This window comes from Carassius gibelio, chromosome B8 (assembly GCF_023724105.1).
Source record: "Carassius gibelio isolate Cgi1373 ecotype wild population from Czech Republic chromosome B8, carGib1.2-hapl.c, whole genome shotgun sequence".
NCBI lineage: Eukaryota > Metazoa > Chordata > Actinopteri > Cypriniformes > Cyprinidae > Carassius > Carassius gibelio.
In genome coordinates, this window is record NC_068403.1 from 14,102,729 (window position 1) to 14,127,094 (window position 24,366).

Below are 24,366 nucleotides of genomic sequence, written 5' to 3' on the forward strand. Positions count from 1 at the left end.
GCTTCTACACATCGCTAACAAAGTATGTGTGTGCATAATCTAGACCCCCGCTGACACAGTGATGGTACAATTTATAGGATTTTTATCCAAATGTTATTGATTAAATTAGTCATTAATGTTCAGCTCTTCATATTCTACACAAAGCTGTGTGAAAAGTAAAAATAGAACTTAAAAAAAAACTGCTGTGTGGTTTGGTCCCATTCACTCTCTATTCCCAGCATGCACTAGGGCATGAATAATTATTAGGTTTGCATTTTAGAATGTTTGCTAGTTTTATGTAAATTATTTTTGCTGGTTTTGTTGTCATTTGGTAACTGGTTTTTCTCAACCTGTAAAATAGTTTGATTGGGGTCTGAATAAAAATAATATCTGACTGTGAGCTTGCATTGTGAGAAAGGGGTTTTAGCAAAGAAGTCCAAGATCCGAGGATTCCATAGATTTCAGTTTCATGGCGACTTTAACAGCTGAACTTTATAAATCATTTTAAATTGAATCAAAATGTTAAAATTGTTAACAATTATCATCTTTAAAAATATCAGCACCTCATGCAGTGCGGTACAATTGTCACCTTTAATGGAGTACGATTGAATTGAAGTGTATATCAACGTGTGCACGTGTATTTGTTTTGTCATGTGTATGTGTGTTTTATGTATTGTAAATGTCCTGTTTTCTCTGTCCGTCTCAGGCGATCGGTGTGAGTTCGACCGGCGTGGTGGCCGGTGTGTGGCAGGCGTTTGTCACAACGGCGGTACATGTCGGGAGCTCTCCGGAGGGGGATTCAGGTGTGAGTGTCCTGCAGGAGGTTATGAGAAACCATATTGCTCTGTCACCACCAGATCCTTCCCGCCAAAATCATTCATGATGTTCAGGGGGCTCCGTCAACGGTTCCACCTCTCCATCTCTCTCTCGTGAGTACACACCTGTCATCTAAACTTATTCTTAAAATGACCATTTAGATTTAGGATTTTAAGAGTTTTTTTCTCTCTCTTTCTCTCAGGTAGTAGAAATGATTTTAAAATGTAAATAATATAAAATATTAACCACTCTTACTCACACTTTGAAATATTTTATAATGTGTAAATATCATAAATCAAATGTTCTCCTCCGTGATCTGTTTCTTATATTCTCTCCTCTTCCTTTCATGCTCTCTCATGAGAAAAACTCCTTAGCACTCTCTTTCTCTTTCTCTCTCATCCGTTTTGTTTTTTTTTCACTTCCCCTTGTGAGTGCTGTTTTCTGGTCATGTGTTTGATGCGATTGGTCAGGGTTTGGTTGCGGTGGCACAGAGGTAATATAATGGTTGTTTGTTGTAATCTCCAGGGCGACTACAACAGAGCTATTTTATTTATTAACATGGTCAAATATCAACATATCCAGAAAGGGCACAACATTCTCTCATCTCCCTAGACATGCTAGAATATTAAATCCTTCTCTTTCTCTCGGTTAAAGTCTTGCCTCTCTGCACCAAAAGATAACCATTGTGCTACAGTGTGCAGATTACAGACTGACCATGTCCTATAAAAAACTCTTTTACATCTAAAAGTCTTTGCTCAGTGGAGCGTAAACAAGGTCCATCTCCCTCACAGCTCAGGCCTTTTGTCAGTGTTTTGTCAGGACCAAACTAAAAGATGTTTTAAAGTCAGTCTCCAGAGAGGACATCCAGAGGCATGCCAGCTATAAATTTATGTTGCAAAAAGAAAGATTGTGATTCTGGCTTTCATCTTGTATGCATCTTAAGAGAACTCTTTTTGGAAAGTTCATAATTTAATGAAAGATTTACATGAATAATAACTTATTCTACAGAAATGTGGAGTACCCTTATAAGAACCTATCAATATTACTATTAGTGTGCATACTTTTTGACTTTTTAAAGTTTTTATGGAGACTGTTCGCTGAACCCTTGCCATGAAACCTTCTTAGGATGATTGGAAATCGAGTGGAATTACTTTAGACATCATTTGATGCTAAGTGTACTCTTGTTCTCGGTTTGCAGACATCACATTATGCTCTAACTCTAAATGGACCTGTTCTGAGTCATTCCAGATCTTTGATGAGAACTAAATGTGTTTTGTAGGTTTGCCACATTGGAAAGTAATGGTTTGCTCTTCTACAACGGTCGGTTTAATGAGAAGCATGACTTCCTTGCTTTGGAGATACTGAACGGACAAATGGTTCTTAAATACTCCACAGGTAAGAAAAAAAAGAGTGAATTTGTCTGTTCAGAAAGTTGAAATAAATCTCTACAATATAATGGGTAATTATGATAATACAGTTTTTGTTGTGGTGTAAATTTTGTCTCTGTAATATCAACTTCTGATCTCTGTGTGACCTTTGCACAGGTGAGTTGTCTACTCAGGTGAGTCCATACCTGCCTGGCGGAGTAAGTGATGGCAACTGGCACACCGTTCACATCCATTATTACAACAAGGTGAACAAGTCCTCTAAAGAAGTTGTTTTCATGTATTCAGAATGTAGTCTTGTGCTTTGTGTTTGTGTACTTATGGGGAACTCATTTGTGCTTGTATCTAGCCAAAGCGCAGTGTAAGTGGTGATGTTCAGGGTCCGTCTGATGAGAAGGTTGCAGTCTTGAGCGTAGATGACTGTGACACAGCTGTTTCGCTGAGGTTTGGCATTCAGCTCGGCAACTACAGCTGTGCTGCCCAGGGAAGACAGACCAGCAGCAAAAAGTGAGCATCCACCACCTAATATCTGGACATTTATATGTTCACGTATATGTGAAAAGTGTTGCTCAGGAGAACAAATTTTGTCATTCATTCCTTCTGTATTTTTTTCTCACAGGTCTCTGGATCTGACAGGCCCATTGTTTTTGGGTGGTGTTCCTAACCTGCCTGAGAACTTCCCGTTTACGACAAGAGAATTTATTGGCTGCATGAAAGACCTGCATATTGATAACAGACCAGTGGACATGGCGGGATTCATCGCTAATAATGGCACTTTACCTGGTGTGTGTGTGTGTGTGTGTGTGTGTGTGTGTGTGTGTGTGTGTGTGTGTGTGTGTGTGATTGTTTACAGTGTGATGATAGTCACGCCCGAATTTGAGATTGACTCTGATGATTTTAACAAACACTGCCATTCAAATGTTTGGAAGTCTGAAAGAAATTAATAAAAAATCATTAATCAAAAGTGACATGGTAAAAAAAATGATGGAATGATGATCTTTCAAACGTCCTATCTATCCAAGAATAACAGTTTCCTCAAAAATATTAAGCAGAACAACTGTTTTAAACATTTATCAAAAAAAATAAATAAAGAAGAAATATTTCATGAGCGGCAAATCAGCATATTAGAATGATTTCTGAAGGATCATGTGACACTAAAGAGAATTCAGCTTTGCCGTTACATGAATAAATTCTATTTTAAAATACAGTTGTTCTCTTAAGTAAACATACCCCTTGCAGAGTATGCAAATATGTTAATAATTTGACAAAACAAGAGAGTTCATGAAAGTTGCATGTTATTTTTTATTTAGTACTTTCCTTAACATAACAGATGTTTATATATACTCCATAAGAAAAAATAAGAACTGAATTTACAATCCGTTCAAAAGTTTACATACTCTTGAACCTTAATACTGTGCGTAATTTCCTGGATGATCCACGACTGTTTTTCAGTTTTGTGATGTTGTTAATTAGTTGTGCAGGTCCTGAGTGGTTCAACTGCCTGCCGTTCTTCAGAAAAGTCCCCCAGCTCCTGCACATTCTTCGGTTTTCCAGCATCTTCTGCATAGTTGAACCTTTTTCAAAAGTGACTATTATTTTGAGATCCATTTTTTCACATTGAGAACAACCTTTAGTACTGCTCTTCAGAGCTACAAAAGATAGGTGCATGTTTCTCAGAATACTAAATAAGTTGAATTTATCCAAATTCGATTTTTTTTTTGCATGTTTTTTTACTTCTGGAGCATCAGTGAGCATTTGAACCTTCTGTAATTGTTGCATATGAGTCCCTAAGTTGTCCTCAGTGTGAAAAGATGGATCTCAAAATCATAGTCACTTTTGGAAAATGTTTAAATATTAAAGATTAAAGATTTTTCATTTTGTTAAAATTATAAATGTATTTGCATATTCTCCAATATATAAACTTATGAGGACAACTGTATATATATTTTAAATGGTTAAAATAGATCACAATTTTACAGTTTTTACTCTATTTTTAATTACATAAATGGTGAGCAGAAGAGAGCATGGGAGTATTTTTTAAAAGTCTTACTTAAGTCTTTTTGAATGGTGCACTGTATACTAACTTTGATAGCATTCGTGGTTACTCTTGGCCTATTATTGGGGATTGTGATGTTTCTGTGATTGACTGCAGCAGTTGTGATATATGAATAATGCCCTGTGTCCGTATTAGGTTGCAGTGCCAAACTGCCTTTCTGTAAATCAAACCCGTGCCAGAATGGCGGCACATGTAGAGTGAGCTGGGAGACGTTTTCCTGTGACTGCCCTGTTGGATTTGGAGGGAAGGACTGCAGTTTAGGTGAGACCCACATAAAAATACAAAACTCATAAATTCATCAAATATTTCTCTGTTGATCTTTAAGTGAATATTAAATCAGAATGGCAGTATCAACCAATAATTATTACTAAATGTTATTGTCATGATGACATCACTGATGACGGTATTATTGGAATGATTCTGTCACAGTGATGTCCCACCCCCATCGTTTCCTTGGAAACAGTGCGCTGTGGTGGGACCTGAAGAATGATGTCACCATCACTACACCCTGGTACATGGGACTGGTGTTCCGCACCAGATCAAAAGAGGGGGTTCTCCTGCAGGCTCAAGCTGGACAGTACACCAACTTGATCTTTCAGGTATACACACTTACAAACACAACGAGTGACACAGTAATACACACAGAAAGGAAAAGAAATCACTAGAAAAAGTTCAGCCCTTATTTGTAGTCTGTTTCATCTGATTACTAATACAAATTAATTGAAATGGACATTTTGAATTATTTGACTTACTTTATTGTACTGATGTGTTTATTTGTTTGTTTGTTTATTTATTTATTTTATGGTACCATTGAGGTGAAATGTTTGGCCAGCAAAGCAAAATTAATTTAGATAATTTTTACATTTATGTTTACATTTACATAAGGTTTCAGTTTGATAAAATTTTATTTACATTTTAAAATAATGTCAAGATTTACTGATTTTTCAAATGTTTTACTAGATAATCTAAATTGTGGGAAATGGAAGTTATTTCGTTTTTTTTTTATTACAGTAGTTTCAGTAAATTTTTCATGACTATTTGATTTTTATTTAAATAAACATGACATAAATTTTCATTAAAGGCAAGTAGAATCAAAGGATTGAAACCTCATTAATTATAAACCAAGTTTTTCCTCCTGTGTAAAAGCTGTGCTGTTCTAATGCTCTCTGGCATTAAGGATAAACCTGAGGTCTTTGCCTTCATTTATTCCAATAAATCTTTTAAATCATTAAGAGCCTGATGAAAGGAAAACATGAACTCTTTTGGAGTAGAATACAAACATTTTCACTAGAAGCACAGTGTAAAATAAATAAAACTAGCTTGAATTCCCATAGCACTTTGAAGTAGACAATACTGCGCTGAACTCCTGATGCTTAAATGATTAAGTGTAGCTTTCATACCCAATGCAAACATTGAGAAATGGTTAATTATTAAAAACCCTGGTGTGTATGTTTCTGATTCCAGGTGGTTTCGGGTCAGTTGGTTTTTTCCGTGGCAAGGGGTTCGACTCGGCCGGTCAGGTTGAGACTGGATCAGGTTCAGGTGTGTGATGGACGCTGGCATGACCTACAGCTCGAGCTCCGAGATGTCAGGAGTGACAGAGAGACTCGATATATTGCTACTGTCCGACTGGACTTTGGACTGTATCAGGTACACACAAACACATAAGTGGTCCTCTAACCCCTATTATGTCGCTGACTAACTGTTATAATCCTTAATCTGGAATATTGGAATATCATATCCTAATCTTTCTGGATTAAACTACAAATCAGATACAGATCACTGGTTTAGTGATTAAAAACTGACTTGCATGCAGTATAACATAAATCGACTAATATATATAACCTCACTTTCTCTCACATTTCTGTCTCTGCCTCTCTTCACATCTCTCTCTATCACAGGGAACAGTTATTGTTGGGAATGAGATTAATGGTGTAAAGGTGAAGCACCTACATGTAGGTGGAGTTTTAGGGTCAGGAGAGGTGCAAAATGGGATACGTGGCTGCATTCAGGTGCGTCTTTGTAACTTTCAGTCATTTTTTGTGTTCTCTTTTTTTTAATAACCTGATATGATCTCAACTGTGCTCACCAAACTTCTGCCTCTGCAGCCTTCTGTAATGTATGAATTATTGGTAGTTTTGAATTCCTAATGGTGTCATTAGTTTTTAACAAGCAGGCAATTAGTTAAATAATTAATGAGAACTTAGAGAACAGACATAATATAAAAGTTCCTTCAAATGTGCAGTCAGCAAAGCATTTATCAACCAAATTCCCATTTATGGTATAATTGGGAATTTCCATTTAATTTATTAGAACAAAAAGACATTTATTTTTATCAATAGTATTACAATGTTAATTTCAATATTATTCATTTTCTTTGTCAAAAAATATATTTTTAATGTTTTTAAAAAACATCTGCGAAGCTCAGAAAGGCTTTTAATCATATTTATTCAATCAAAAATAATTTTTTTACGTTTTATTTATTTATTTTTTTGGAATTGTGCTATTATTCGGGATGCATGTGTCATTAATTGGATGCATACTTATATCTGTGTACTGTATGTATCCTCAGGGGGTGCGTCTGGGGGTGCGTCCTGATTCCCCCTCATTGCCCCGCCCTTCTAGAACCATCAAGGTGGAGACTGGCTGTAATGTTGGCAACCCATGTAACTCCTCCCCTTGTCCAGCCCACAGCCAATGCACCGATGAATGGGATCGACACACCTGTGTTTGTGCACCAGGTAAGATGTGAATTATAATTGTTGGTTACAAAATGTAAAGAATTCAAATGTTTCATATACATACAACATGTCTTATTTGATGCAATTTTTCATTACAATTTGTATTATCAGCATAAGAATTTAAATGAAAAGTTGAACGGAAAATTTCAGTATTAGGTGCTTTGGCTTTAATGACAACAGCACATGAGCTGCATGAACTACCTCATGTTCTCCAGCATAATTTGAGAAAGATCCAAAGAGCAGCTTGTGCCTCAGTGGAAGAAGAACGTCTAACCGTCAACACAAAGGAGTTCACATGATCAGTCACAAATTTCCCTTTTTTTATTAGCATTAGAAGCACAAAACTGTACTTTCGTCCTTCTTTTTATTTTAAAATAGTATGCTAAAATTGTACTTATAAATTAGTTATTGAATCCCACATATATTTTTTCAGTTTTCAGTGTGGTGTCAGACGTCTGTACAGTCTATACTGTGTATTAATAATACATAGAGCATGTCAGTGGTTTCTGTTAACAGCCTGACAGTTCACCCACACAGAGGACATGATATACATTTAAAAGTGCTTGTGTTGGTATGAGCCCCCATCACGTCTAAATGAAGATACAAACTCGTTCACTTCATTATCATGCCGTTAAAGTTGCATCAGCCCAGTGTTATTAATAGTGCTGTGCAGAAAGAGAAATCAAAGCCGTTCCTCATAAACACTGAATTAATTTCTCAGACCTCCTCCTGGTAGAGTAAACCCATAGACACAACATCTCTCTCTCTCTCTCTCTCACACGCACACACACACACACACACACACACACACACACACACACACACACACACACACAGTGCTAAGAGTGCCTACATTTAAAACAGAAATATCTCTCTCCTTTTTGCTCTGTTGTTGGTTAGATTCCCATACATAATTGAACAGTTTTAATAAGTCTCAGTGCTGCAGCATTCTAGTTGAATGTGTGCTGAATAAAGTTGCTTTTCCTGAGAACTTTATTGTAATCCTATAGTGACTTCTACAGCATTCAAAGCAGTGGAAGGCTTCATCAGAAGAGCATATGGTTGTATTACTGCATTCCATTTATGATTTTCTTCATTCATCTTAATAGAGTTTGCAAACCCTTTTGAACAGTAGTTCAAATATCTCCCTGCTAACAGAGAGAGGGAGAGAGAGAGACAGAGCGAGAGAAAGGGGGTTATTGTGTCTTTTGATCACTTGTCGTGCAGATGGAAGATTTTCTATATGACTCTGGTGAAGGAGAGATCAAGGCTATGCTGTTTTGTTGGTTGTTTTATGTAGCGAGTGAAATACTTTCAGTTCATTCAGTTCCTGTGTGTTTCATGCCTTAAATTCAATACACATCTATGTGAGGTGTGTGATGTTTTTCTCTTTTGAAGTGAATTTCATTGTTGATCACAGAAAACTTGATTTTTCATGACACTTTTAAAGTCTTTCGGGTTTACAAACAGCTCCCTGAACACTCCCTACATCTGCCATTGGTCGCTCAAACAGATAGCCCCGCCCCAAACTCACATCATTGGTTGTGCCAACTCTGTGATAGCAGTTACAGTGTTTATACTTTTCACTGAAATTAACCTAAGAATGGCTGAGAAAACACTTTAACATTGAAAAAATATTGTGTTGTAACAGTTTACATTTTTCATTTACAGGATTCTACGGTAAAAGCTGTATGGATGCATGTCAGCTGAACCCATGTGAAAATCAAGCAAAGTGCCACAGGAAGCCCAGCTCCTCACATGGATATATTTGTGACTGTGAGGACAATCACTATGGACAGTACTGCCAACACAGGTATACATTAATACATACCACATGTATGCACACTTACATGAGCACAAATGAACACACACATTACTACTCAATCATTACATGTGCTGAAATTTATTTATATATATATATATATATATATATATATATATATATATATATATATATATATATATATATATATATATATATATGAAATATATATATATATATATATGAAAAATATATATTTATATATATATGATTTTTTTATTTTTCCATTTTCTTTTTATTTCATATTTATATTTTTTCCAGTATTTTCCCCATAGTTTTAATCAGAAATCTAACTAAATTTAGTCAGGTTTATACCACCTGACAAAAAAAATCTAATCTGTTACAAAAATAATTAACTATTCTCTGGGAAAAAAAAGTGATTTTAACTTAAACAATTTTGCTTTTCCAAAAAAAAAAATTGTTATAAGGCTGTTTTGCTGGGAAACAAGACAAAAATACAGGGAAGAAAAGGATTTTCACCCGCATACCTTATCTGAATTTTAGCCAAGTTACTTTTATTCGGACTATAATCTCTAATAAGTTGACAAGCAAAATGGACGAGCAAGATAATCAGTGAGAGATGGACAAAGACTTTATCGATGCATTCAGGTTTACGGCTGAATTTGTGTGCATGTGTAAGAGTTTTCTATCACATTAATCCAGTGTTCAAAGCTTATCCGAAAGACTGGATGTGTATGGCGAATAAGTTTGTGTTCATGTTAATGATGCATTTGTTCTGCTTAGTCGCATGTATGCGTGTGTGCTTAAGGTTTGCTGGCTTTGAACGGATGAAAGTAGACTTAAGTTTACCGACAGACTGTGACTCATGCGACCCTAATTCAACCCCTACCTCAAACTCACACACGCTCAGCCAAATCCTTCACAACAGCGGCAATCTCATCTGCTCTCTTTTATCTGCTGGCTCCATCTCTCTCTCTGTGTGTGTCACGCTGTCTCGCTCTCCATGTCAGATCTGCCCTAGATACATAGGTATTTGATCAAATCTAACTGTGTGTGTGTGTGTGTGTGTGTGTGTGTGTGTGTGTGTGTTTGTAGGGTTGAGCAGCAATGTCCTCGTGGTTGGTGGGGCAGCCCGACATGTGGACCCTGCCACTGTGAAGCCAGTAAAGGCTTTGACACCGACTGCAATAAGACCACTGGACACTGCCACTGCAAGGTACATGTATACTTTTATACTGTGTGTTAAATGAGTAGGACATCACAAAAAAAAAAAAAGTAAATTAATAAAATCACAGATTCACATCAGACATGTGCACTACGATTTAAAGGTTTGGGATTGGGATCTCTTATGCTCAGCAATGCTGCATTTAGTTGATCAAAAACAGTATTACAAATACAATTATATGTATTCCAATTTAATTAGTTTTCTATTTTAATGATGACAAAGATGAATTTTCATCAGCCATTACTCTGTATCATGAATCTGTATTTTAACTGATTTGTCTGCTGGGTTTGATGCCTAAACCCTCTTAAAAAGTTCCTGTAACATAAGACAAGGCAAGCACATGTGTAATCTATACACTCTATACCATAAGAACACAAACATACTGTTTCAGTATAAGGATCAGCAGTTACAGTAAAACTCTCCAAGAACCAGCAGCTTCATAAACATGCGGAGCGTTAAACTCCTCAGAGAAAACTTCGTGTTCCTGACCTTCTCAGAGTTTCAAGAGAGTAAAAACTGATTTTCTCAGGATCAGCCTTTGGTGAATTCCAGCTTCACTTTATTTTCAGTTTTATTATTAAAACAGTAAATAGAGTATGCAAAATAATGGAGAAATTAGTGAGAAAAGGACTGGAGATTTCTTGAATTTCCTGCCAAAGCAACACAGCTTTTAATTGAAATCATTATTTGTACAACTACAGGCATTTTTGGTCATGAAGATGCACAAATTTCTCTTAATAGTAGCGTGTTATATTGCAATTTCCTGGATAATGTATCCATTTTGCCCGTACAGATAATACCTACCAGTCTTTAAATGGTTATATTCAAATTATAGTCACACATTCTTTTGATTAGGTACTATTTATAAGAGTGAATGCCCACATGTTCACATATAATTGTTCATACAGTATAGCTGGTCTGGGAAGTGTTAATTGGTTTGTGTGTGTGTGTGTGTGTTTAAGTATAATTAAGAGATTAGAGAAATGTGTTCCTCACTGTGGGGTGCTATAATAAAGCTTTACTCACACTCACGCTGAACATCAGGCTTTTGATTATCTGTATATTACTCTCCGATCTCAAATGAAAACATGAACACACAATCTTAACAGGCTTTTGAAATATATGAAGGAATTTTGTTTATTATTCTAGCTATTATGCTATAATCACTGTGCTTTGTGATTTTTATCAGTTTGTGTTGTAAATGCATATGTTAATATGGATGTTTCTGTGTGTGTCAGGAGTTTCATTACCGGCGACGGGGCACTGATGTCTGCCTGCCATGTGATTGCTATCCAGTGGGCTCCTTCTCAAGGTCATGTGACCCCGAGAACGGCCAGTGCCAGTGCCGACCTGGAGTGATTGGCAGACAGTGTAACATGTGTGACAGTCCATTTGCTGAGGTCACACAAACAGGCTGTGAAGGTACAGTAAATATCCCTTCATCCAACCGTTAATCTTCCCATGTTCTCTCCACAATTGTTAATCATTTCCTCACCCGCTTTTCTTAGTAATCTATGATGGCTGTCCGAAGACCATAACATCAGCAATCTGGTGGCCCAGAACAAAGTTCAACTTGCCTGCTGCTGTCCCCTGTCCCAAAGGATCAGTAGGTGAGTGAGTGAGTGTGTACATTCACATCTGTGTCTTTTTTGAAGTCCATCTAATGCATTCGTTCATCTCTTGTTCCAAGGAACTGCGATTCGGCACTGTGATGGAGAGAGAGGATGGCTCGACCCTGATCTGTACAACTGCACCTCTCCTCCTTTTGTGGAGCTGAACACAGCCGTGAGAAACTATACCTCCACATTTACTAGAACGAGGCCTATTGCACACATTTTTTGCAGAAACAATTACTTGGTTCCTACACTGAAGATTTTGCATGGACGATATAAAAATTCTGTACAATTGGCAATATTTATTTTCCTATATTTTCTCTATAACATAGAATTGGTTGTAAGTTAAATAACAAATAAATAATATACTAACAAATAAATAATGCTTTTTATAGTGGATATGTATATATATAATATTATTAAAGTGCAATTTTAAAGTGAATTTTGGCATTTCAACATTAAAATGTGCTGTATAAAAAAATGCATATTAATTTTGATTTCATTTTAGATCTTAATTATTATTTTTTAAATTTAATTTTATTTGAGTATGATGTGTTGTTACAGCACAGCTCATGTAAAATGTAAATATAGCAGAAACGAGCTGAACTGAATTTAACTGAATATGTCAACACGGGATAAGTGAAACAGGCCTAAGATCCAGAACTTTGACACATTATTAGAGCTGCTTTTCTATATTAGATAACCACTTTTTTGATGTGTGTGTGTGTGTGTGTGTGTGTAGCTGGAGGCTTTAGAAAGAAATGAGACAGAACTCAACACCATCATTGAGAAAAAACTGGCCCATCAGCTCCGTGATGTCACAGAGGCAACAACCCGTCTCTATGGCAATGACCTTCAGATAGCCGAGCGGCTGCTGTCTCGCCTCTTGACCTTTGAGAGCCTCCAGTCAGGCTTCGGTTTGACAGCTACTCAGGATGCACATTTCAATGAGGTGTGTATTACCTTAGGGAACTGATGAATAGCTGGAAATCTGGCATTCAGATTTTATTGAGCTTGACAAGACTAGTTGATTAACGTCTTGCTTTGGTCTGTCTCTCTCGGCAGAATGTGTTGCGGGGCTGTAGTGTTTTGTTTGGTCCGGGCAGCTCTGCGTTGTGGAGGGGCCAGAGTTCAGGTCATACTGGAGCGGCGGGTTTGGCCGATCTGTTGGAGCAGTACGCCCGCATACTCGCCCAGAACATGAAACAGACCTACCTCAATCCTGTGGCACTCGTCGCCCCAAACATCGGTCAGCATTAACACACAACAAACACATACTGTTTCAAATAAATGCTGTTCTTTATCAAAGAAAATACAGATCATAATAGGAAGTGTTAAGCTGATAAGCATCAGCATCTTAGAATGATTTCTGCTGGGGTTTGAGGGAGTGGAAAGAGAAATGTTAGCCTCAAATGAACTTGACCGACCTCTGAAAATTGATTTCAGATAAATTGCTTTTCATTGTCTTTGATGCATTTCTGTTGATTTATTTATATTTTCTTCGTGAAGGATATTTAAATATAAATCAACACTTTAATAGTTTTTTTTAATTAACCATTAAATGATTTGTTGATTATTTGTTTTTTACTGTGATGGGCATAATAATTATATTACTTCTAATATATTACTTGTATTTTATATATTTTTGTGTATAAGATTTTTTTATGTTTCTTTATAAAATATTGTGTGGCATTTTAGTTCCTTCAATCCAGTAAAAACAAAAAAATTGTGACAAGCATAGCACTTCCACTCTTAAGGGAGAGCGTCTTTGTCAGCTGATGGTGGGAAAAAGTAAATATTGGAAATAACCTATGCAGTGTAAAGTGAAGTTAGAAAGATCAATGTTCGACTGAGACCTGCAGTGCGCACCTCCAGCAGGATCAGCAAGAAAAACTGCAGCACTATAGAGAGCAGATCTATTAAAATATTCCTGTTGTTCACACAGCGTGTGTGTTTGTATTTTGCAGTCATGACTCTGGATCGCGTTGACAACCACACACACGTGCGGCGACGATTTCCACGGTATCACAGTACTCTGTTTCGAGGTCAAGCACTTTGGGACCCTCACACACATGTTGTGCTGCCCCCTACTACACTAGTGTCACAGCGCAACTTCTGTAAGTATCACATATGTACACTCTTTAAATCCATTTACAAAGCTTAAAAGCATTGAGCAATAAATCTGTGTTTAGTTTCAGCTCCATCTCCTGCTGGCCCTGTGAACCTGTCGGCCAATCAGACGTTAGAAGCAACAGCAGCGCGGCGTTCTTTGTCACTGCAAGAGGCGCCGGTCTCCATTGTCATCCTCTTTATTTATCGAAGCCTAGGGGCCGCACTTCCCCCTAAATACCACACAGACCGTCGCGGCGTCAGGTTAGAAAGAGATAAACAACACGCAGATAACTGTGATCTGTGAGTGCGATTGTTTTTCTAACAATGTGTGTGCATCTCTGCAGGTTACCCAGACACCCTGTGTTGAACTCGCCTGTAGTGAGCGTTTCTGTGTACAATAACCAGACATTCGTGGAGGGTTTTCTGGACACTCCGGTCCTGCTGGAGTTCCGTCTTCTGGAGACCAGCAACCGCAGCAAACCACTGTGTGTGCAGTGGAATCACAGCAGCCCGTAAGTCTTTCTTTGCTCAAATTCATGTCTCAAGGACAAACAAAAACACTATTAAAGAAATAGTTCACCTCAAAAATGAATAATTTGTCATCATTTACTCACCCTCATGTCATTCCAAACCTGTGCAAGTTTCTTATTTTGAACACAAATTAAGGTTTCGCTGTCAGTTGTTGGTCCCCATTGACTTTCATAGTAAGGAAAGAAATACTATGGAAGTCAATGGGGACCATCAACTATTTGAGTACCAGCCTTCTTCAAAATATGTTCGTTTATGTTCAACATAAAAAGAAACTTAAACAGGTTTGGAACGATATGAGGGTGAGTAAATGATGACAAAATTTTCATTTTTGTGTTAACTATCCCTTTAAAGCACCATCAGTTGACCAAATTGTTACATTACACTGCTGGTCAAAAGTTTGGAATAATTACCATGATACATTAATAATAATTCATCTGTCATGGTTTCAAAGAAAGTATTAAAATTAATTTTGCACTAAATCTGAATATTTAAATTAATTATGAAGGATCATAAAGACTGCTGTAAAGGCTGCCGTAAATTCAGCTTTGTCATCACAGGAAGAAATTATATTTTTACAAATATTCAAATAGAAAACAGTTATTTTAAATTGTAAATATATTTCACAATATTACTGTTTGATCAAATAATGCAGCTTTGTTGAGTGTGTTTGACTTCTTTCAAAAACATAAAAGAAATCTTTCGTCTGTATTCTTCTTGTAAGGAGTAAGCAGTAAATGCTGGGAATGTGTGTGTTCAGTGTATCAGCAGGAGGCTGCTGGACGGTGAGGGACTGTAGTGTGGTCTATAGAAACACGTCACATGTTCGCTGTCAGTGCCACAGACTGGGGACGTTTGGAGTCCTTATGGACAGCTCACAGAGAGAGGTAATGTGCACACACACACACACACAGAACAAAGAACCATCAAGGCCGTCACTGAAAAGCTATTCTTTACAAGAAATATTCACATTTATCATCAATCTAATACTACATAGCAACAGGATGTTCCACAGTGACATCTCCTTCAGCACAAGCAGCGTTGCTGATATCGTTTCCCTTCTCTCTCTCTCTCTCTCTCTCTCTCTCTCTCTCTCTCTCTGTTTGCTAAGCAGCAGTTAGAGGGTGACCTGGAGACCCTCGCCATAGTAACGTACTCCTCCCTCTCAGTTTCCATGGCGGCGTTGTTGCTAACAGTGGTGGTTTTATTGAGCCTGAGGGGACTGAAATCAAACACACGCAGCATTCATTCCAACATGGCTGCCGCTACGCTCCTCTCCCACCTCACATACCTGCTGGGCATCAACCAGACGGAACAACAGGTCAGAGAACAGAGATGTCAGTGTGTGTCTGAATCTAAATCTGGGTTAGTGAGACAGACAAAGAAAGTTTGGGTGGGCTCGGAGACAAAAACACTGTAAGAGACAAACACAATCTCTCTAGTTTCCTTTGTGCTGAACGTACATTGTTATTTGTAGATTGGAGTCCAAAATATAATAAATAGGTACAGCACATACATTTTTTTATAATAAATATTTTATAAAATCTGAATTAAATTGCTCAAAAGTACTTTTAAACTACATTTATAATTTGTAAGTTTTTTTTTTATAAAATAAATTATGTTCTTTTGAACTTTGTATTAATTAAGTATCCTGAAAGAAAATGTATCATGGTTTCCAAAAAAAGATTACCGGTAAGCAGCAAAACTGTTAATATTCAGTGTTTCTTGAGCAGCAAATCAGCACATTAGAATGATTTCTGAAGGATCATGTGACATTGAAGACTGGAAATGCTGAAAATTCAGCTCTGCCATCAGAAATAAATAAAAATTAGTTATTTTATATTATATTATATATTATGTTGATTCAATACAATGTTGATTCAAACAATATAAAATTTGTAAACATTATATATATATATATATATATATATTTATATATATATATATATATATATATATATATATATATATATATATAGTAAAAAAATGTAAAATATTAAATATTTTATATTTAAATACTGTATGTAATGTTAAATATAATAATATTAAGTATAAACAGTAAATATTACACACACACACAGATATATAAATAACATTAAATTAATCATATGATCAGTTATTTTTCTTTGTTTTAGAACCTAATGCTTTGTTTATTTTCCATTTTGAATTAAAATAAGTCCCAGATTTTTAAAGTGTCAGACGTTTAGAGCCCATTTTATTTTTAAAGCTTTTATAAAGGCAAGTGTAACACCAGGTATTAAAGATCATGAATAGTTCAGTTGAAAGCCAGCTGACTCTCAGGATAAAGCACTTGGCAGCTTGAATATGATTTGTCATTCAGAAACTGACATTTCAGCCATTAGTGCAATATTGTACAAAAGCCACTTATACTATGCTGTGAGCTGGGAACCAGATGTTATTACACACTTTCCTTGACAGACTGTCTCTGTATCTCTCTCGTCCTCAGACAGACACTCACACATTAGTCCTCTTTCTAAGGGGGTTAACAACATTTTTAACAGACGTTATTCTCAGGAGTGCAAACCACTCACACTAAAAGCCTGTTACTGCTGAGTTCATTAATTTCAACCGCTGTACTGGGGTGGGTGTGCATGTGATCGAATATGTGTTCATTGATAATTCATCTTCTCTCTCGAACATAGACTTTGCTAGCGTGTATTGATAAGACCTTAGATTCAGTTTTTTGGCCATGTGCTGCATATAGCATTCAGGAAGTGGTGTTAATGAGATCGGGAAATGGTTTAAGCTGGATTTGAACTCAAAACACCCAAGTGAGCACCAAATCTCAATAAGTCAGAACACATGTGCAAACAACAAAGCCACAGTGTCCCACTTTTATCAGGCCAAGAACACAATAGAAAGAAATATTATTTTAATGTAGTATAAAACTAATGTTTTTTTATGCATTCAATATGCTGTTATTGTCTATTCTCTGGTCTAATTGGTTCATTCTGTCTAATTCTCTTTGACTGGTGCAGTTCCTGTGTACGGTGGTTGCGATTCTGCTCCATTACTTCTTTATGTCGGCTTTTGCGTGGCTGTTTGTGGAAGCTCTTCACATTTACCGTATGCAAACAGAAGCGAGAAACATCAACTATGGAGCAATGAGATTCTACTATGCTATTGGCTGGGGAGTCCCTGCTATCATTACAGGTGTGTAAACACACACACACACACACACACACACACACGTACTTTCTGGCAGATATGCTCTGTGACATATATGTGTGTTGCAGGTTTGGCAGTTGGGTTGGATCCAGAGGGGTATGGCAACCCAGATTTCTGCTGGATCTCCATGTACGATAAGCTGATGTGGAGCTTTGCAGGACCAGTTAGCGTCGTCATCCTGGTATTTTGCCCCTCAGTTTGTGTTGTTTGCGCCATTTATGTGTTTTTGTAATTTTCTATCTGGATGTGTGAACGTGAAGTACTGTAATTATCGTCTAAACTGACAAATCTCTCTCTGTTTACAGATGAATAGTGGGATGTTTTCAATGGTTCTGCGTATGACATGTAACCCCACTCAGAAGGAGATAAAGAAGCTGCCTGTGATGTGAGTACAACATGCATGTGTTCAGGAACAAATCCATTTGGAAAGTGGGAGGGGAAACTTATACATTTATCATCATGAATATTATTTAGATGACCCCAAAAAATGTAAATTATGTCATCATTTACTCACCGTCGAATTGTTGAAAAACCTGTATGAATTTCTTTCTTATGCAAAAAAAAAAAAAAAAAAAAAAGATGTTTTAAAACAAAGTGAGCATTTTCTCTTTACACCCCAACCAAAAATTATATTATATTATATTATATTATATTACAAAGAAGTTATACTGGTTAGAATGGTGCTTCTTCCTTGCATCTGTTTCTAGTGTCAAACTGTGTCAAATTTTCAGCACAGAATTTATTATTTTTTGCTTCTTTATTCTACATTAATTCCTTTTATTCTATTTGTCTCTCTCTATCTCTCAGTTCTACTATCCGCAGTGCCTTCCTCCTGTTATTATTGAGTACATGTGTTTGGTTGTTTGGTCTAATGGCTGTTAATAACAGTGTCCTGGCGTTCCACTACCTGTTCATTGTCCTTTGTTGCGTACAGGTAAGTGTGCACTGCTTTCTTTTGACTGTGCTTGTGTGCTTGAGTTTGTCATTGTGCATTTTTTACCCTGCACACTTTGATAGTTGTGTTCCACATAATGTAGTGTAATGTTATTCTCCTACTCACGTGTCTCAGGGATTGGCTGTACTGTTGGTTTTTACTATCCTGAACTCTGAGGTGCAGGAGGCCTGGAAACTGGCCTGTCTGGGCAAGAAAAGCCCCAGTGAAGAACCTCCCAGACCTCCGCAGATTACAGTTAGTGAACACAGACGTACATATTATCATATGACCCTGACACATGCACAGTTTTACAACCACATCTTTAACACAAACCCATATTTGAGCTCATGGAGTGGAAATAAGCATGTGGATTTGTAACCTGCTGTATGTGTGCAGGGCCAAAATCCATACAACAGCGCCTCCCTCCTGGAGCAGAGCGGATTACACCGGATCACACTCGGAGCTTCAACCATCTCATCCGTCAGCAGTGCCAGGTCTGCCAACACATCAGTTTCAGATTCACAATTCTTAAGATTATGTACACCTAAAAATAAGCACATTTGTAAAATTAATTAGGTATAATACGCATAGGAAAAATAAGGGATATATTTTAAAATAAGGTGTGATGAACCAACAATGAACTACGTATTTTACTGTATTTTTTACTATGCTATGTTATTATGAAAATATATTAATTGTTAATAAATGTTATAAATATTTTCATTCATAAGAAATTGTGCCATTGAAATTTATGTAAAGTATTATATCGATATTATACTATTACACTATTCACTAAAATTTTATTTAATTTAAAAAAAAAGTATGCTTATAATATACACTTCTGTTTTTTGGTTAGTGAGATTTGTTTATTTATACTTTTTTAATTCACTTTTTAATTAATTTATACATTAATTTATACATTATTTTAAGCATTTAAAATTGATCAAAAGTGACAGTAAAGACTTCCGCTAGAAATCTGTTTCAAATAAATAGTTCCACCAAATTAAATGTTTTTGATTGCTAAATCAGCATATTAGAATGAAAGGATCATGTGACACTGAAAACTGGAGCAATTTGCTGCTGACAATTTAGCTTTGCCATCACTAGAAAAAAAAAAACATTTTAAAATAGATTCAAATACAAAACAGTTAATACTATTTTACAATATTACTGTATTTACCATATTTTTTGACCAAATAAATGCAGTCTTGATGAGCATAAGAGTTCTTTTAACAACATAATAAAATAAATAAATAGAGGCAACATACTTTTGAGCATTGTATTTTGTAATAACACAAATGCAAAATACGAGATAAACAACTGTAGACTGTATATCACTATCTCATTTTCATATTGTACATTATACACCATTTGTAAGCTGAACTGCTTGCAAATTTTCAGACAAAAAAAAAAGTGTATGTATCGATATGTAGCAAACTGAAAGCCTGAAAGTTGACGTATATGTTTTCTCAGGGAGAATCTCTTGGCACGGCAGACTCTAGAACACACTCTTGGTCACACGGGGGCCACTGACCTGGACGTGGCAATGTTTCACCGCAACGGAGGTACACTAACACACAATAATCTGCGTGCATGTATGCATTCCCACTTACACACACTCCTTAACTGCTCGCTGGTCGTTCTTTACTTGTTTATGACTATGTCATGTCCGAATTAGTGTCATTTAGTTGATCTATTCTCCTGTCTGTCTGTCAGGTGAGGACTCAGACTCAGATTCTGATCTTTCTCTGGAAGAGGAGCGGAGTCTGTCCATCCCATCATCAGAGAGTGAGGACAATGTGCGCCTGCGTGGACGCATCCAGCGGCGCTTCAAACGGACTGGTCACAGCGAACGTCTACTCACAGAGCCCACACACAATGGTGGAAAAGGTACCAGAATTATTGTAGCAGTTGTCTGTGTCACTGTTATTGAAACCAGAGGAGTGCAGAAAGTTAGTTTCATTCTTAGTTTTGTGATACCCAACTGTTAGTGTATGGAATTGTTTATGTGTCAGATCTGGATGGCAATGACCTGCTCTCCTATTGGCCAGCACTGGAAGGCTGTGAGGCACACTCACTGCAGAAATGGGGCTCAGAGCGCCGCCTAGGGGGCGACTACAGCAAGGACGCAGCTAATAACAACCAGACAGATGCAGCGCTGACCAGCGGAGATGAGAACGGACTCACACACAGACACCGCAAGGGTGAGGCACACATTCATTCAAAATGTTAGAATATTGGCCAATAATTGTGCATGTTTATTCCTTCTGTTTTTGCATTTAGATGCTGTCATCTAATACTCACATAATCTGTAAAAACTAATTAAACAATACTACACTGGCTATTGGCTGATATCACTGTTATTATTGATATTATTATAGTTCACTAAAACTAAATTTATAGCAAGTGATGAAAAAAACATAAACTTAACTGAAATAAAATATTTAAAAACATTAAACTAATTTTTCAGCTAGTTTCCTAAGCAACATTTATAATTTTCATTAGTATAACTCGATGTAAATGACTAAAACTGCTATAAATATTAATAAAACTATTATTATTAATAATTAATAAATGAATACACAAAAATACACAACTCCAGTAACTAAAACTTTAAAATTATAATAAAAACAGGAAATTTAAAAATACAACCAATTGAAAATATTAATAAAAGCTGTAACGCTATCTCAATGACAGAATATTTAAAATATTTAGTATCTGGCCAATATTAAATATTTATCACTTAATAATTTATTGACTTATTTCCCCTATTTTTAGATTACTTTTCCATCATCTAACACTTACTTAAAGTTAGAATTTAAAATTTTATGACACCTTTAAAACTTTTAGTTTTAAATGTAAGTGTATTTTTAATTGATTTAGAAATATTTGTAATTTCATAAAATGTTTTTTTAATAAAATATTAATAAAATGGTGTACATTATATAAATTCTGTCTTAATTCATAATTTATTGGTTAACTTATTTACATCAAAATAGCTGTTGACCCCTCTGCATCCAATTTCCCAGGAATCCTGAAGAATCGTCTGGGATGCCCTCCTGCTCTGCAGGGCCTGTCTGCTGTGGGTCGCGCTCCCAGTGAGATGTCTTGGTACAGGACCTCAACGTTGGGTCACAGAGGTGTCCCAGCTGCCTCCTACGGTCGTATGTACTCCGGAACTGGCTCACTGTCCCAACCTGCTTCCCGACACTCTTCCCGTGAACACTTGGATTCGCTTGCACGACGCCAGCGTTCTCGGGACAACCTCGACCTGTTGCCGAGACGACGCGAACTTGATTTCGAACACCTGGGTGGGTCCAGAGAGAGGCTGGGCCCCATTCAGAGTATCCATGCCTCAAGAGAGGATCTGGTGGGCAGGGGTGGCATGGTGGGTTTAATGGGGGCAGAGGGTTCATTAAGCAGTTCCAGAACGCAGCTTAACACTTTAACAAGGCAACAGGCCTCTCGGGAGCACCTCGGAGGGGCTCTTATGAGCAGTCGGTCCCGGGACCAGTTGGAATCTAACGGCGGAGCACAGCCCTGCAGGGAGTGGCTGAGAACCCTGCCGCCCCGACAGCTCTCACACCCTGAGCCGCACCCACCCTCCTCACCCCCTCCACCAATCACAGAAGAACCCCAGGAAACCCTGCCCTCTCGCCGCGGTCGCCTAGACTCCGCCCCCCCATGTAGGTACCCGCCATCTGCAGCTGCACCTGGAGCTCCATCCAGTCGCCCGCCCTCTAGTGAACACCTGGATATCCTCTCCTCCATACTCGCCTCCTTCAGCTCCTCTGTGTTAACCCCGCCCCCTATCCCTGTCTCTGCCTTGGCAGGCTCCTCCCCTTCCCCGCCTCCTCTTTCTGCAGCCTCTCAGAGCGTCTCTGAAGTGTCACCTGACTCTGAGTAAGTCCAGCCCCTGTTTTGTCTCCTGTTGTATTCCTCATTTGTTTCATGGTCATCCTTGGTCCAGTTCGGTTACAAAATGTCAAAGCTGCCCTTTTCCATACAGGAAAATGCATGGTGATTTACTTTTTAGCGCTTTAATTAATTAATTCATTAATTTTTTCATTTACAAGTGAAAAACATGAAAATTGCTATTAAAAATAATAAATGATTTTAGCCACCAAGATATAAATATGTAATACAAATAGCACTAAATTATGTACAGGATGACATTATTGACAATTTTCCTGTTCTGGATTTTTCTTTTTTCTCTTTTAGAGTTAACAGAAGTGATGGACAATCTTGATGATTCCTTCACAGTCCCATAATGCACCTCTGCAGATGGGTTTTTAAAGAATCACAGGACAGAGCCAACCGAAGCGTTCAGGACTCCTACTTCACCATGGGAAAAGAATAGGACATGAGAGTGAAGTCGTTCATCAAGGGCTTGAGATATCACCCTCCTGAAAACAGACAGGGAATCAAACCAGAGGTGATGATTTCTATGATTTTCACTGAATCTAAACCACAAACCTCAGATTTCAGACAAACAGCTGAGAGTACTGGTCAGAGACAAAGAGATAGAGGAGAAAACTGTACAGAACATTTTTATACTTTTTGTATCTTTTTCATCAAAGATCAAAGAAGAAAAATCTCTAGTGATGTTTTTGAAGATTGTGTGGGTATGTTTAAGTGGGTAGGATCGAAATAAACAAGTTCAAACCCATTCCAGGCCAAAACAGTCCCAAACATTCCCAGTCTTTCCACTCCAACATGTGTTTATGCAACAAGCCACGCCCACTGATAGACCGGAGAGAGTCTATGAAGAAAAGGATTGGTCCGTGTAAATGCAGAACTTATTGACCCAAACATGGGATTGGTGGAAAACTCAAGAGACAGTGATTGTAATTATTAAAAATTATGAAACAGAAGATATGTTTGGACCGTAATGATTGTCAGTCAATGGATTGTTTTCAGACAGGTGACTTGATTGGAAGATTTTAGCTTAATCTACATACATTTCCTCAACAAACCTCAACATACTCATGCTTGTATTAAATGCCTATCCAGTTTCTGGAATATTTTTGGCCAAACAGCTCTGAAATAATATTGAAGCATATGTTGAGGTTTATTGCAGCTGTGTGAAAAGACCTTTTAATCATTCATGTAACTAGCCTACAAGACTTCGTAGCATAATTAATGCCTCTTTCATATCCACAATTCAAACATGGCTTAAGGAAATATTACTCAAAGATCCCAAATCAGCTATTCAGGAGAAGATATTTAACCCATGTTTGATTTCTTTTCTAACAAAGCGATCATATCTAAATATCAGGCATTATTGTCTCTGTGGAGTATTGAATAATCTTAGCACTTCAGAGGAAGGAAGATTTTAAAATGAGCTAAATACAACCATTAAGTTTCAAAATATCAAGCTCCTGTTTCAAAGGGAAATCATGCTTCATCATATGACTTTATCTTTTTAGTCATTTGCAGTATTATCATGAGTTTTGCCAAAAAGAGTGCCCTATATCATCCCTTTTATACCTCTTACTTGTCATAAAGTGCTCCAGTACCTTTTCTATTCATGTTATTTTATTTTAATTATGCATAACTTTATCTTGTACAGACATGGAATTAATTTATTTTATTTATTAATATTTATTGAAATTCGTTTCTCTACCATAATCGTTGCTGGAGTGTTTATAAAGAAGTGTGTATGGGAGTTTTGTTTTTTTATAAGAGTGAGATTTCATCTGTTTCAAATGTTTTATGTGTGAAAACTTTTGTACATGTATCGTCTGATATATGTCCCCCTTCTCTTCTGTTCACAATGCATTCTGGGAAATGTCCTCTGTCCATCAGTGAGAGAGAGAGAGAGCGGTAGAAGACAATGATTGGGTGGGAGAGAGAAAAGGGGAACGTATAATGGCTCAACGTGTTTAATGTGGGACATGTTGTATCACTTTTACTTATGGGGTTTTTCAGAAAAAAAATCTGCTATCAATGGGAGATGGAAGTGAGACCCGTTGGGGCGTCAATAAAAGAGATATTGCTACCAC

The 24,366-nt window shown here is 37.1% G+C and overlaps 1 protein-coding gene across 2 annotated transcripts in view; it reads left to right on the forward strand.

Annotated features, from left to right (window-relative positions):
- Positions 1–24,365, forward strand: part of celsr3 (cadherin, EGF LAG seven-pass G-type receptor 3) — a 40,694-nt gene extending 16,329 nt beyond the window's left edge. Inside the window, exons 4-36 of one of the 2 annotated variants that reach the window (XM_052563508.1) lie at positions 686–908; positions 2,075–2,190; positions 2,340–2,428; positions 2,530–2,687; positions 2,800–2,963; positions 4,372–4,497; positions 4,666–4,835; positions 5,701–5,886; positions 6,138–6,248; positions 6,809–6,977; positions 8,649–8,790; positions 9,856–9,976; positions 11,224–11,407; positions 11,494–11,595; positions 11,676–11,770; positions 12,341–12,550; positions 12,664–12,847; positions 13,566–13,715; positions 13,791–13,971; positions 14,055–14,222; positions 14,999–15,125; positions 15,353–15,559; positions 17,238–17,412; positions 17,496–17,608; positions 17,733–17,812; positions 18,235–18,361; positions 18,497–18,616; positions 18,758–18,855; positions 19,835–19,926; positions 20,078–20,251; positions 20,377–20,565; positions 21,391–22,264; positions 22,583–24,365. In XM_052563508.1, the coding sequence (XP_052419468.1) occupies positions 686–908; positions 2,075–2,190; positions 2,340–2,428; positions 2,530–2,687; positions 2,800–2,963; positions 4,372–4,497; positions 4,666–4,835; positions 5,701–5,886; positions 6,138–6,248; positions 6,809–6,977; positions 8,649–8,790; positions 9,856–9,976; positions 11,224–11,407; positions 11,494–11,595; positions 11,676–11,770; positions 12,341–12,550; positions 12,664–12,847; positions 13,566–13,715; positions 13,791–13,971; positions 14,055–14,222; positions 14,999–15,125; positions 15,353–15,559; positions 17,238–17,412; positions 17,496–17,608; positions 17,733–17,812; positions 18,235–18,361; positions 18,497–18,616; positions 18,758–18,855; positions 19,835–19,926; positions 20,078–20,251; positions 20,377–20,565; positions 21,391–22,264; positions 22,583–22,610 (5,453 nt within the window). In that variant the 3' untranslated portion in view covers positions 22,611–24,365. The remainder of the gene's footprint in view (positions 1–685; positions 909–2,074; positions 2,191–2,339; positions 2,429–2,529; positions 2,688–2,799; positions 2,964–4,371; positions 4,498–4,665; positions 4,836–5,700; positions 5,887–6,137; positions 6,249–6,808; positions 6,978–8,648; positions 8,791–9,855; positions 9,977–11,223; positions 11,408–11,493; positions 11,596–11,675; positions 11,771–12,340; positions 12,551–12,663; positions 12,848–13,565; positions 13,716–13,790; positions 13,972–14,054; positions 14,223–14,998; positions 15,126–15,352; positions 15,560–17,237; positions 17,413–17,495; positions 17,609–17,732; positions 17,813–18,234; positions 18,362–18,496; positions 18,617–18,757; positions 18,856–19,834; positions 19,927–20,077; positions 20,252–20,376; positions 20,566–21,390; positions 22,265–22,582) is intronic. The other variant, XM_052563509.1, reaches the window with a different exon arrangement.
- The last annotated feature ends 1 nt before the right edge of the window (position 24,366 follows it).